The sequence below is a fragment of the Telopea speciosissima genome, chromosome 1 (assembly GCF_018873765.1).
Source record: "Telopea speciosissima isolate NSW1024214 ecotype Mountain lineage chromosome 1, Tspe_v1, whole genome shotgun sequence".
In the NCBI taxonomy this organism is placed as follows: Eukaryota; Viridiplantae; Streptophyta; class Magnoliopsida; order Proteales; family Proteaceae; genus Telopea; species Telopea speciosissima.
In genome coordinates, this window is record NC_057916.1 from 10,965,916 (window position 1) to 10,980,836 (window position 14,921).

The window sequence follows — 14,921 nt, forward strand, 5'->3', positions numbered from 1 at the left end:
GATTCTGGCTGATCCGAAACAAATCGAATCAGAATTGACTGGAGCTGATTTGGATATGGATTCCTTGTTTTAAAACCCTGATATCCACCCCAATCAGGTAAGGGTGTCATTCGGTTTGATTTAGGATATAATATGTAAAAATCGGTTTGGTTTAAGTTGGTTCGAAACGAGTAGATTTTAAAAAACGAAAAATAAAAAACATATGGATTTGATTTCGGTTGGTTCAGTTCTTATTCTTTTTCATATATTTGGTCTAATATGGTTCTTATATTAAAGTTTTGTCCAACCAATTAGCTTTTATTCAACTTTTTATACAGTTTTCGATTCAGGTTCGATTTTGGCTTTGTTTGGCTTTTTTCTGTTCGAACTTGGTTTTATTGCTTTTCAGTTGTATTCGGTTCAGTTAGGTTCAAATTAACAGTTAACCGAATCAAAATTCATTTTTCAAAAACAAAAGCGAACGGATCTTTTTCCCAATTTGATTTAGTTTTAAATGACCGGTTTTTATTCCAATTCTAAATTGACACCCTTACATCCAATCCAAAGATTTAAAAATCGGATCAGATCAGCCAATTCCTATCAATCCTGATTCCGTCCGACGTGGCTCGGACCGATCAACACGGAAATTACTGACTCACCGAACGAGTTGTTTTCCCATCTCAGTTCTCCCCCAAAATGAACATAACCCCTAGTCCCCCCATTGAATTACTCAGTACCAATCATATAACCGTTGCCTCCCGCCCTTTTTAAAAAAAATACTATTAAGTAGCTTTCTCACAATCAAAATATAACATTGCAGGGATCATTAACCCAAGTCCCCAACTCCTTTGATTCAATAATTCATCACAAGGAGCTAAGGAACAAGGTTAAAGCCCTGAGCTTCTTCCATGGAATATTGATTCCAGTATTAATTCTCTTGTATCTCTCTCTACCTTGGTTTCATTCGTTTTGAGGGAGATGGGTTCTTTAGATAGATCAAAGAAAAGAGTTCAGCTATGGAAGAAAGCTGCTTTCCATTTTGGTTTTTGTTTCATTATGGGTTTCTTCACTGGTTTCACCCCTACCAGTAGAGCTTCAATTTTCTCTGCTCCTATTGCATCAAATCAATCCATCAAGAACCAGGAAGTTTCCCCCAAGGCTATTGAAATTTTAAAACCAGTAGCTACCAAAGAGGTGACCTTGAATAGAAATTTAATGGTTAAAATTCAGGTGGTAGTTCCTGAAACTCCAGTGGCAGTTCAGAATAGTTCAGAAGATCAGCAAAATAAATCTCCAGTGAAAGAAGAAGAAGAAGAAGATGATGTAACATTGATTCCTAAAAAGGTTTTGATTGTTATTACGCCGACGACATCGAATGATCTGCTTCACGGAGCCTTACTGAGAAGAATGGCTACTACACTGAAACTGGTTCCTCCACCTCTGCTTTGGATTGTTGTGGAAGCTCATTCAGACTCAACAGAGATATCAGAGATATTGAGGAACACAGGAGTCATGTACAGACACTTGGTTTTCAAGGAGAAATTCACAGACCCAGAAGCTGAATTGGATCATCAGAGGAATATTGCACTGAATCTAATAGAATATCATCGACTCGATGGGATTGTTCACTTCGCCGGGCTTTCTAACTATTATGATCTTGATTTCTTTGAAGAAATCAGAGAAACTGAGTATGAACTTTCTTCTCTCTTATTTGATTTCCAAATTTATAAATTTTTGAATATTCTAATTTTCCTTCTCTGCAGAAAAAGTATACACTTTGCTTTACTATAAAACAGAACACAGCACACACCATTGAAGTTTGGGATCTGTGTTCCTAGATGATTCTGTCTGTTAAGGTTATAAAATTAAAACCCATTTGCTTTGAATGTCTAAAACTACACATTTAATCCTGCTTCCCACCATTGCAAAGTACTAAAGTTAGTCAACTTTTCAGGTCTTTTTTGGGGGGCCTGGGGGTTTAATTGTTTCATGTATAGTAGTCAATTGTACACAAGTTCTTGTTGAAATTAATCCTTCTCCCCTCTTATTTAGAGGTTCAATCAGAAACATTTGATCTAAGAAAAGAACCCCATTGAGGTTAGAGCATGATCAGATTTTTGGTCATCTTTAATCACTAATCAGAACCAAAGACTAGTACTGAAAGTTAAAAATAATTCCCCCTTATCAATTTATTAACTTGGAGAAGTTGCAGGGTTTTCGGGGCATGGCCGATTGCTTCGGTATCTGGAAACAGGAAGAGGGTGGTGATCGAAGGCCCTGTATGCGATTCTTCGCGAGTTATAGGGTGGCAAATATGGGGCATGAACAAACATGATCAGGATCTGGTGAAACCAATTCATATTTCAAGTTTTGCATTCAACAGTTCTGTTCTCTGGGATCCTGAGAGATGGGGCCGTCCTTCATCTGTTCAAGACATCACACAGGTCTTAACTCTCAAATACTCATTGCATTAATATCTTTAGTTGCTTTTGATATGCATTATTGGAATAGATTTTGGGTCTAGAACACATTTTGAAACCCAATTCTTTTCTATTTTTTCGCTTCAAAATGCCTTCTGGACCCACACAAATACTTGTTATCCAACAATGGTGCATTTAAGTATTTAAAAGCTTGTGCTCATCAAGGTTAGGTAGTATAAGAATCAGATCTCAATGATGAAGCCCAGAAGAATATGTAAACACATGTAATCATACCATCACTTTGGATTGCAGAATCAGATTCCCTCCTCCTTTTAACATGAACTGTAATCCCATGGAATCAAAGTGGCCCCATTTAGCTAAGCATTAGGTAATGCTTCAAATTATATAGCATAGATTTGTTAGAAAGTTTAATTTGGCCAACCCCGCCAACAACTTTCATAATTGATTTTGAAGTAAAACAAAATTAGTTGGCAGGTATGATTAGGGCCATTTACTTGCAGATCATAATGAAATTCAGTTTAGTTCTTGTTCCACTCATACTTATCTGATGGAGAAACAGGTTCTGGAATTTATACATGAAACAGAAACAAGAAACACCCTTTGAATCTAAACATGAAGACTGTGTTTGATATATATTCTTGGAAAGGATTTTGGGTCTAGAATGCATTGTGAAGCAACAAAATAAGGTTTTAGAATGCATTCTAGACCCAGAATCTATTCCAAGAATACATACCAAACACAGTCGAAATGTCCAGAAACTGCTTTACACATGACATGTACGTGTAATCCCCTTATTGGGTTGTCATACATAGATTAACATTAATATTATGGGTCCGATGGCTTTGATACCATGTTGAAGTGTCTAATCCTAAAATCTTAAGCTGTTAAGTAGAGAGACCCAACTGATATATGAAGACATCTAAGGTCTTAGAGTTTTTCAATGTTGGATATATAATTCTCGACAAAGGAAATGGTTCAGCTTCAACTGACTATTTACTTGTGTAACATGTAGAACTCGATGAAATTCGTCCAACAAGTGGTTCTTGAAGATGAAAGCAAGTTGAAGGGAATCCCAAAAGGAGACTGCTCTAAAATTATGCTTTGGAATGTCCACATACCAAGAAGGCAGATTATGACTTATCACTCATCTCCAGTCACTCCACCAAATAGCAAACACAGATGGTAGGAGAATGAAGAAATAAGGGAGAAGGAGTAATTTGGTGTTTGAGAGTTTTTATTTTTTTTGGGAGCAATATATCTTCTATTTTTATTTTATATATTTTATTGTTATTTTATAGATTTTAATTTGGCAAAAGGTTTTGTACACGGTTGTGTATGGTGCACGACCGTACTATCAACCATTGAATGGGGATGAGAAGTCGTGTATTTTACACAGTCATGCTCATCTAATGGTTGAAAGGATGACCGTGTATCATACACAATCGTGTACAAAAACCTGTCCCTTTTAATTTTTAAATTTGTAACTTACTTTTCTCACTTCAAAGTTATATTTTTTGTAAAGCAAAATGAAGGTTTTCTTTCCCAAGAAAAGATTAAAGATATGAGATTTTTTTTTCTTTTATAACCATTATAACAAAACAATATATAATCAATAAACCCAGCATAACATTCCCCCCTCCCTCCAACAAAAAGAGAGGGAAAAAGTTCTTTGAGCTAACAGTGTAAGCTAGTAAGCTACGCAAACATTTTCTCTTTTTCCTTCTGATACTCTCTCTCCTCTCTGTTCTCTATTATCGAACTATTTCCCACCCTCCTTATTGGCAGGCTCCCTACCTCAACTCAAAGAGCACTTCGTTGAAAAAAGAGAAGAGAACAACTTCATGAGCAACATAAACTGATTATTTTTTATTATGTTTTGTTATGAATCAATTTTTTTTCACTTATAGTGCGGAGAGAATCTCTTATCCAACAACCCTCACCATTTGTTTTTGAAGTCAAGAAATAAAAAGAGAAAAACATATCTTTTTGGACATGTTTGGTAATGAGCCATGCACAAAACAAAAAGGATGGAAATTAAAAGGTGGAAGGACCCCCTAGAAACAGGCCAAGCACAAGTGAGGACAAGCATAATAAATTAAGAGGGACCCAAGTAGATTGTGCCTCATAAGAACACCTGTTTTCATACACCTAATAAGAATAACTTATGACCAAAAATAACTAATTACCCAATAGGTTGTGCCCCACAAAGATATCAGGAATCATTTATGATATTCATTCTCTTGTACCGAGTTTTCAGGAATGCCTTTTTTCCTTTGTTCTTAGGATTGAAAATGTTGTTGCTCACTCTCTAGTCCGGAAGGCCGTATCTCTGACAAGTAAGACAGTCTAGCCAAATTCCTTTCCATGGCTTCTTGACTTATGTAAAGAAGCTATGTGCTCCCCTTGCCCTCCTTTTCAATAAAATCTCTATTTACCAAAAAAAAAAAAAAAGAATAACTTCGTCGGTCTAATCGTGATGAGAGAACTCACTTATCCAGGAGTTGTGACAAAGCTTAGAGAGAGAAAGAGTATTAAAAAAAGAAAAACCAAAAGAAGAATGAAAGGTGATGTTCTAACTTCTCTATATTTTGATAGGAGAATGAAAAATGCTGTTAATAACTTCTATAATGCATAGTGATATTCTGACTTCTTAGTTTTCTACGCCTTATCACTTGCCTAACACTCTCTCTCATCCTTATATTTTTAATCTCCTTCAACTTTGTAGACAAGTAACGATAATTATTTTTTATACCAATTGATGTGACATGGGAGATTCCCTGCATTAGCGGGAATAGCAACCTTGCCCAATTTATTATGAAGGTAATTAGGTCTTAACATATTAGAGAAGGCGACATGTGTGTAATGTATATAATTCGAATCCCGTTCCTCTTCACTGAGTTCAACACCCAAGGAGTGGCTAGGGGGGCTTCCAATGGTGAGCGTTTACATCTAAGATATAATTCGCTCTTAATCCATGTTTCTTAGCTCTTTTGATCATTCTCTAAAATGTATCTAATCTTCAATTATCTGTTTACATCACTACATAAAAAAGGTGACAAACTCAAAAACAAAATTCCAAAAATTTCCCATTAATTTTTAATCTAGGAAAATTACATTCCTATCCCTTAAACTATGCCCTAATTAGCTAATTACACCCTCCTCTGTGTTTTCAAAAATTACACAAATCTCCTCTACAATTTACAATATGTTACAAACAACCCCAATCCGTTAGTGTGTCTCTATTAAGTAGTGACGTCAGAAAGGCCAATTCATTTAATCCCCAAATTAGGTCAACTTATTTAATCCCCAAAATACCCTTGTATGATGTAAGATTACATTTTTACCCTTCATTAAACAATTAAGAGAAAGCTTCATTACCCTACTCGCATTACACGCTGAATTTCATCTTCTTCCTCTAAAAACTTTCCAATATATTGAAGTATAGACTAACAATGTATTTGGAGACTCAAATACCATGACAATGTCTAATAACGAACTGATTCGTTGATAATATTATTCGAAATTTTTGTAAAAAATTCTTGTGAAAGGTTTCATGAACGTCTACTCAATATTTATGAAAGATTCTTGTGAAAGGTTTCATTAACGTCTAATCCATATCGAATGAATTCGCATCCGCCCGCGCGTCAACCACTTTGTCCATTCTCCCGATCCACGTGGATAGGAAGTGGGCTGACTCTAATAGCGAAAAATTTGTCATCTGGTACGGAGTCCAAATCCCTTTTGGCCTTTCTGGGAACTCGTATTAGATCAACGTTGTGACAATTCTTAATTTATAAAGAGAGAAAAAAAAAAACTCTAATTGGTGTTTTCGACGCTCTCTTACAAGGCCATGTGAACAAGTAGAGATCTCTTGCTATTCCGAAAATGGATAAAATATGCCAAATGACAATATTATGAAGATACTACATTCGAGAATAGATCACGTGCAAATTCATGAAGGTGAACGTACATCTAAGAAGCAATGGCATAGCCTTTTTGTTTCCACAAATATCCCTCTTCCCATTGTAAATGACAAAAATGAAACATGATATATATATATTTTTGGTAACAAATGGGGCATGATATTACCTGTCACATACACGTGCACCTGCAAGTACGTGCAAGGAACCGACCTCAATACACTCGTAGGTTTCCAGCTTTAAGAGGTACGAGTGTAATTTTTTAAAAACAGAAGTGTACTTAGGGCATAATATTAGGGGAGACCGAGGGGGTGTGTGATATTCCCTTTTATTTATATTTATGGTACATGTTAGGGAGAGATGAAGCAGAAGACAAAAGATTTCTATTCTCTATACACAATTTTTTTTTTTTGGTAATCGAAGCCCAATACTATTTCGGCCACGAAGCTCCTAATGGCTCATTCGCGGCACGGCAGGCTTCTCCTCCTCCTCTTCCTCCTCTCTCTTCCTCTCCTCTTCCTTCTCCTGTGGAAAAGCCGGTACGGTAGGGAGAATGACGGATTCACGCTGTGAATCGATCAATTTGCCGAGCCTCTCTTCGCTTATATCGAATGCGGCGGCTAGCTCGGGACCCCTCATTCCCTGGAGGATGGAGTTCGCACCCACCAGGAACTGGGGGCGGTTCTTCCGAGCCGAAGTCGCGAAACCGAAGAACTCCATTGGCCCGCTCCGAGAAGCTATTTGACAGAATGGAAAGTACCTGGGAACCACGAACACGTCCCCTTCCTGCAACTTTGCGTTCATAGCCGAACTTCCGTCGGGGAAAACCACCTGCAATGACCCTTCTCCGCTCAACACGATCCCGTACTCTGTCGCTCTTGGGTTCATATGCGGCGCCATCATCGGCCCCTATTCAATTCCATTCATCCATCAGATCAAATAAACGATAAATCAGATTCGAATCTTCAATTTAAACGATTCGATGTAACCAATTAAATATATGAGAATGTCGCATATATATTGATTGATGAAATACAGCAGTAAGGTTGACAAGATAAATGCCGATGTTGGATCGTTTGAGAGGTGGGTAATCGTGCTTGTCAATGGCAAGACTCCACCCATAGCTGTTCTGGAAGTCGGGCTTCCTGTCATAAAGGTTGTACGAGTCAGGTGATCGCACTTTGCTCTTCCTATCCTTGTTCTTCTGCTTCCCCGTCACGGACTTCAAGAGATTCTTCCACGTCCCTGTCCATGACCCCTCTTGTTCTTCTTCCATCTCTTGTGCCAGCTCTTCGTCTTCTTCTTCTTCTTTTTCTACTCCTTCCATACCCATTAGCCCTCCCAACTTCTCCTGTTGCTTCAATTTCATGAAGGATAACCACCTGCCTGGCTGATGCGCGTCTGGTACGTAAACGATGGGTCCTTCTTTCTGGCTCAGCAAGATATCTTCCAATTCACTCGAAGAAATCTGCGAAAATCAGCTTAGTACCTTCTGTGTTTGAATTGCACTATTTCTAGTATTAGTATTCAAAATTAACAGGTTAACAGACGTCTTCGTTAACATACATTGAATGCAGCTCTGAGGATCTTGGAGCCGAACCCCGTGAGCACAGATGTGGGATACGTTCCTCCTCCGATGAAGAACGACTGCAAAGAGAGAAGGTGAGAAAGAAAAAATTCTCTCGAATTTATGTTGATGTTTGTGAAAGATTCATGAGGGAAGACAAAATTTGAGCAAGAAAGAACGAACCTGAAAGAAACCTTGTTCAGTGCTCTCGAATTTAGAGCGGCTTTGTCCATTGCTTTCGAATTTGTCGATGCTGCAAATAACCTGGAGCCTCTGGCCATCACCAGTGTTCACCAAGTAGAATGCATAACCAGCCTGGATTCTATAGACATCACCCATCTTCAATTGCCTCTCCACCAGCCTATCTTTGTAGATCAATCCGATCTTCATCTCCCCTGCGCCAAACCCAAGTGACACAGATTAACAAATAATTGTTCATGAAGCCATGAATCCAGTTCAAGAGACAGATGAACACACAGAGGGAAGTGGGTACCTCTGCGAACAAAGAAGATCAAATTGGAATCAATATACTGAGGAAGGAAAAGGGTCTTTGGTTCCATGTTGATAAAGCCGATGTGAACTGGGTTTTCTTTGCCCTTCCCTGTGAAGTCTCTCACAACTCTCATCTCCCCTGCTTCAGTCCTTACAACCTCTTTCGAATGTCGCAACAAGAACAAATCCTCTTTCTCTTCCCTCCGTTCTCTCCTTCTCCTACCTCTACTGTCTCCGTCTCTTCCTTCTTCTTTTTCTTCATTATATCCCATCGCCAGGGGAACTGAGAAGATCACAAACAGGAACAATAACAGAGTTGCTTTACGTTTCATCCTTGCCATTACACTCTCTGCTTCCCTAACCCACCTGGTGAGTTGTGTGGACAATCTGGAACCTGAGATGTTGGAGCTTATAAAGTAGAAGGTCGGGGTGAAGTTGAAGTGACACGTGACCTTCATGCAAGAGATGAGATTTCGTTGGCGGTTTTTGCTGTAGCCACCATTTTTAAATGTTAGCGAGAGATCTTCTGATCCTCTCTTGGATCAAACATAGTTTCCTATCCCTCATCTGGAGAATTTTGAACTGTGTGAAGCGGCGGGACTTGCTCTCTACAGCCACGTGGATGGTGTGGCAGATCGTAACCGTTCATTTCGATGCTTGGATTTGTCCACGTCAGTTCCTGGACCAGAAATTGGGTCACTTCCCTTATTTCTTGATTGCTGCACCGGTTCGAATTTCCTATTCTCCACCAGTCATCATGTGCCTTGCACACTTGCACCCCCTTCCCACCATTTCCTCCCACACTCTATAGTTAAGGGCTTCAATCAGTCGGTTTGATCTGGTTTTGATCAGCTCAATCCGTTTGTGGTTTGTTACTAGACCAATCCAAAACCAAGTCGTTAAGAAAGTTTTCGATTTCGGTTATGCTCCTCTTTCTTATCTTATCTTTTTTTTTTTTTTTGTTATTCTGCTATTGGGTTCGGTCTGATCCGGTCTTTGTTACATGTATACATAAGAATATTAGTAGGAAAATTTTTTGGGTTCTCGGTTTCTTATCTGGTTACTATTCGTCCAGTCTCCCATTACCAAAAAAAAAAACTATTCGTCCAGTCTCAATTTTTAGGGTCAGTCTAGATTTCGATTTTGGTCGGTGCATTCGGACGGTTTGTTTTAGTTTCAATTTCTATCATTTCCATATAATCTTAACCCAAACGAAACCGATAATTTCAATTTGATTCGATCTGGCTAAATCAATCACTTTCGATCGATCCGCCCGGTGCAGGCTGAAATTTGACACCCTTAGCTGTAGTCAAAGACCCATGGGTAGACAACATAAATAAATGGTGGGCTTGGGCTAGGACTGGCTCAAGGGAAGTTTATAGATTTAGACTAAAGTTCAGCCCTCAGGCCCACTAAAATTGGGCCATTTTCACCCACTCATTTAAAATCATAGATATTCTATTGTCATTTTGGTTCTTTTCATGTATACTAGCTGATTTTTTTTTTAAATGGGGTGGCGTGGGGGATTCTAGACTAGATGAGAAACACGAGGTCTTGAACTCGAAACCTCCTGAGGCTAGGTTCCCCGTATTGAACTGTACCCTCCTATAATCCTAGAATTTTCAAAGTTCTATTCTTCTACTTGACCAATCTATTTGAATTTAAACTTGACATATGAGTAAAAGACCTTGTGATCTACATGTTTGCCAGATTTCAGTTGTATCTAACGTATCATGTGACAGCAAATGTACTTAGATCAAAGATCAATTTAGCCTACACATAGCAGAGAATCTATTTTTTGTTTTTGTTTTTTGAGTAGCTTCTAAGGTTTTCATTCCCTACCACCCCACCCTTTGGGGAGTTTCCCATTGTCAATCTCTTTGATTGCAAGAAAAGTGGAGAAAAGGAAGTAAAGGGAAATATTTGTAATCCACTAACATATTTTTCACTTCTCTAAACAATATTTGTATTTCCTTTAAAATCAAACATAAAAAATGATTGTTTCTATAAAATATATTTTACTTTCAAGAGAAATTTTACATTTTTCTTGCAACCAAACGGAGCTTAAAAGGTCCTTTTTCATCCAGGAAAGAAAAAAAAATGGTTAATTAGAATAGTTGATACACCATTTTTTAAGAAAAACTTTCCCATAACAGGCATTGATGTGGTGTGCAGATTCCACCCCTACACTGATGTCATGGAAAACTTTCTCTAGATCTTTTTTAATTTATAAAAATGGTTGAGACACCTTGTAGGATCTAGTGGCAACAAAAAAGAAAGATCTCTCTACCGTAGACCAAGTATCCAAACAGGTGTACCCATTTCACAGGTATGGAACCGTGACAAGCTTTTAACACCCTTGCATGACAGTTTCAAAGGTTGCAGGGATCTTGAAGCATTAATAGGGTTCCCAGCATTAAGTGTGACCTATTCAAGTAATATAATTAGTGAATTTATCAAGAACTAAAATGGGTTTCCTTCAGTACCTGATGAAGATTATTATACATCTCACATCTTGATATTGGCCTGATCATCCCTAAGAAAAATTTTCCATATTCAACATGCAAGCAACTAAGTCCTCTTTTTAAAAAAAAAACTAAGTCCTCTTATGCTAATTTTTTGTCCTTGTGGGTAAGCACTAATCATAGTTGGTTGTGTGGTAATTAAGTTGCAATTCTTATTAGAATTTTTAACCTTAAGGTTAACATGTATTGAGCTTTTATCTTTATATTTTTGGTCACGAATGATCATTAAACACCCAAGATTCTTATTGCCTTGTGGGAATATGAATTTGGATCTCGACATCTCAACAAATTTTGAACTTCACCTATCGTGTGGTAGAAAGGCTATATTATGTCAACCACCTTCTCTTAACAGTAAATAGGGAAAATGCTGATATGCTAGCACCTTATGTGTCTATTTCCTTCTTTCTCCCTTTGAGGCGTAAGAGATTCGTTCAGTAAGGAACTCACATGGTTAGACAAGAAAGAAAGTGACAATGTAACCCATATAAACAGAATGAGATGACATAAGAAAGTATCTTCATACAGTAGGGATGTTTTTCTTATTTTAATATCTCTAATAATTAATGTATATGAAAGTTTTTATTTTAAAAAAATAATTATTGAGTCATTTTATTATGTTTTTGGTAAACACTTATTGAGTTATTGAGATAAGGGGTAGGTAACATGTTATCATTGATCAACTAAGACTGTTCAAATGTATAAGAAAGACATATAAGAGACCCATGGATTGTTAATCAATCAGAATCAGAATATATATGACAAATTGACAACCCTTTCTTAGCGAGCTGTATCCTTTGTCTCGTTGCGGATGTGGGCCACCCTAGTCTTTGTTGATTGCTTTCCATCTCTGTTTCAGAATTTTTTTTTAATAAAAAAAATAGAAACGGTTTCCCGTAAGTACACTCAGCGAGGGGTTGAAAAATGGGAATAATTATCACCTCCAATTCGGGGTACCTCCAATTAGAGGATTTTACCTTGGGCAATATTTTCGGGCAAGGGGTAGGGTGGTCATTGTCATCCCTATGTGAGGAATTAGAGGGGGCAACGAATTAGAAGGGATAACGATTCAAAAAATGCTATCAACCATATGAGGTGTACATGGGATCCACATGTTGAGAATAGGAGAGCAATGTCACTATAAGTTCAACTGGTTATTATGTGAAGAGATTATAAAGAAATTTATACAAGGGCAGTGTAGTAATCTTTTTCAGTAAAACCTAAAAATCATTTAAAAAAATGAGGAGAGGAGAAGGGGGAGGGCAAACCTACATAGATAGTTCATATGTATATTTTTAGAACATTGCCAACTTAATGGTTGATTCTGTTCATTAGATGGACCATTCTCGGTTTAAATTAGCACATGCTAAATTTAAGAACCCCATTCAGTCAAATATCCTTTCATGTATTGGTTTATGGATTATCGTCTTTTTCAGTCCTTGTATGCTTCTACAACTCGTTTATGGCCTGATTGTAGTCTGATTATCCAATTACCCCGTCCAAAGCCGAATTGCCATTAGCCCGAATATGAATTAGTAACTAACGGACTGAATAGAAGTATGTATATAACCTAGCTATGAGTCCCGATTACAAGGAGCTGATCTGAACTCTTACCTAAATGGTTGTTAAAGATATGAAACCTTAAATTGCCGGATACGAATTCACTCCTCTGGTTAGCATGGTTCTTAGTGTTGATCTCAAATCATATCAATATCATTGAGGCTGATCCCGGTTTTTGACCAATCCAATACCAATCCATAGGTATGACCCAAAGGTAAAAAGGTAATAAAAATCAACTTTTATTAACAATAAGACATAATTCTATACGATCCAACCCAATTCAGGGCAATTCGACTTGGGATCAATCGACTCGGTATCGACCAAGATTGATCCCGATCCGACTGCCACATTGGAGTTGTAGGTTTTTTTTTATTTTTTACCCCTTCTACTACTCAAAGCGTTGCTAGCTGAACGGCTGCACGTATGATCGTTTCTTCTTTTAGAGGAAAGGATATAAGTAGATAAAAGTGTATGAAGCAAATGATGAGATGTAGAATTTCCTCTCATCCTCTCTCAATGATGTTACAAAACACAAACAACCACAACAACACCCACCAAAAAATGATGTTTCAAAACATCATCTAACAAGGAAGAATGGAAGATTAGGTCATCTCTCTCTCTCTCCCTATTATGGAGGAAGTACTTGGTAAGACTTAATAAAGAGGGATCTGTGGGGTCTTCAAACTCCATCAACCATCATCCACTCCACTAAACCAACTGGCACAACATTTAATAATGATGGACTCTTGGCCCGCCAATAAACATTTTACACTAAAATACAAAATTAACTAGAAAAAAAAAATTGCACAAGAATGCTCTACATTGATTTGTTAGTGATTGATTCTTTCTGAACTGTGTAGGGGTAGGGCATACTGGCACCACGTAAGAATTGTGTGTCTCTTTCCTCCTTTCATGAAATGATTTAGTTGATTTTCTATATATGTATGATATTATGTTGTATTTTATTGGTGCACTCTTTTATGCCATTTGTTTAGAGAATTTAATGTCGGATAATTTAGTATATGAATAACTCGTAATGTCATTTAAAAGCCTAAGGTTGATATCCCTGGTTGCCTGATGTTGTCATTGGAAAATCCAACTGATCCAACCAAAAGATGGGTCAGTCAGTTTCAAGGTTTTATGTCTGAATCAGTCCAATCCAATTATGCTCCTAATTTTTCTTAGGGCAAGAGACCGTTATATGGGCCTCTAGCGTTTGCACTAGTGCACTGGTCAATGAAGATGCACACAACACAAGAGCAAGATATGCCATTTTTTATTTCATGGGGGGCGCGTTTCTATGTCTAGGCAGAGGAGCCATGCAACCAAAGAAAGCATTATTTTCTCCTTTTTTTGAAGGTTGACTTATGTTTTAATTAAAGAAAAATCAAATTAACCACTAGGGTGAACAACAACGGTTTTCTTATTGATAGTCGTGACGGTGTCAAATAATTTGTAATCCAAACTTATCATTTTATATGTGTGTTCAAAAGACATACGAGATAATGATAACTCTTCAAAATTACATATTGAATAAGTTATTTTCAAATAATTTTGAAAATTCTCTTAAAAATTCTTTTTTACTCATATCTTAAAAGGTAAAGATAAGATAAAGAACAATCAAAAGATTGTTACATGTTTTAAATCTACGTGCAGAGGTGTCATTCAACAATCCTAATAATTTTATCAAACGATTCCGATTGTCCCGAAAAGAAATCAAATCAGGATCAGATAGACCCGATTAAAATCATGATTCCTTGTTTTAAAACCCTATTCTTCCATGATAACATGGACCCTCTATATATGAATATATATGAATCATGAATCATGAATCATGAATCAATCCCTTGTGAATCATGAATCATTCTCTCCCCTGCATCCACTAGATTCACGGTTCACACGGCAGAAGTCAAATTGTCAATGGCACAGCCGGCAGCTTATAGATGATAGATCCCCAAAATATCCATTTCTTTTAGTGACTTGACAAGGGGGGGCAAGCAACGGTAACATGTGGAGACATTAATGTGACCACTTCAGACACGCTGCTTTCTTAAATCGTCTGATGTGAAATCAGGAGAGAATCAGTTATTCTAACTGTTCCTGAAAGTTGAGAATTGAAAACAAAATTATAATTTCTATTTTCTAACGATATTGAATCCATACCCTTAAAACAGAATAAAATAAGCTACTCGTGATTATTGAAAGTTTTCCCAACTAATTAATTTTCTGGTTCTATTTCTTCTGGAAAACGTACACTCGATCACGAGAGAGGAAGGAACTGAGGAACTGTGGATCTGTGAGAGAGAGAGATGGTTAGGTTTTGGTTTTTTGACAGAGAATGGTTATGTTGTCAAAAAACAGATGAAGAAAAAGGAGTTTTTTTAATAGTATTTTACTCATTCACTGTGTTGCGTGGAGCCCACAGGAAAACCAGCTGTTA

General features: G+C 37.3%; 2 protein-coding genes across 2 annotated transcripts; one reads left to right on the forward strand and one right to left on the reverse strand.

Annotated features, from left to right (window-relative positions):
* The first annotated feature begins 862 nt into the window (after positions 1-862).
* LOC122649154 (beta-1,4-xylosyltransferase IRX9-like) lies at positions 863-3,659 on the forward strand. The gene is made up of 3 exons (XM_043842529.1): positions 863-1,667; positions 2,192-2,423; positions 3,433-3,659. The coding sequence occupies exons 1-3, from the start codon at positions 958-960 to the stop codon at positions 3,604-3,606; spliced, it is 1,116 nt and encodes a 371-aa protein (XP_043698464.1). The 5' UTR covers positions 863-957; the 3' UTR covers positions 3,607-3,659.
* A 3,131-nt stretch (positions 3,660-6,790) lies between these two features.
* Positions 6,791-8,759, reverse strand: LOC122658747 (vicilin-like seed storage protein At2g28490). Its single transcript, XM_043853883.1, has 5 exons — positions 8,401-8,759; positions 8,091-8,302; positions 7,907-7,987; positions 7,377-7,808; positions 6,791-7,249 (listed from the first exon to the last, which is right to left on the reverse strand). The coding sequence occupies exons 1-5, from the start codon at positions 8,738-8,740 to the stop codon at positions 6,791-6,793; spliced, it is 1,524 nt and encodes a 507-aa protein (XP_043709818.1). The 5' UTR covers positions 8,741-8,759.
* Between the last annotated feature and the right edge of the window lie 6,162 nt (positions 8,760-14,921).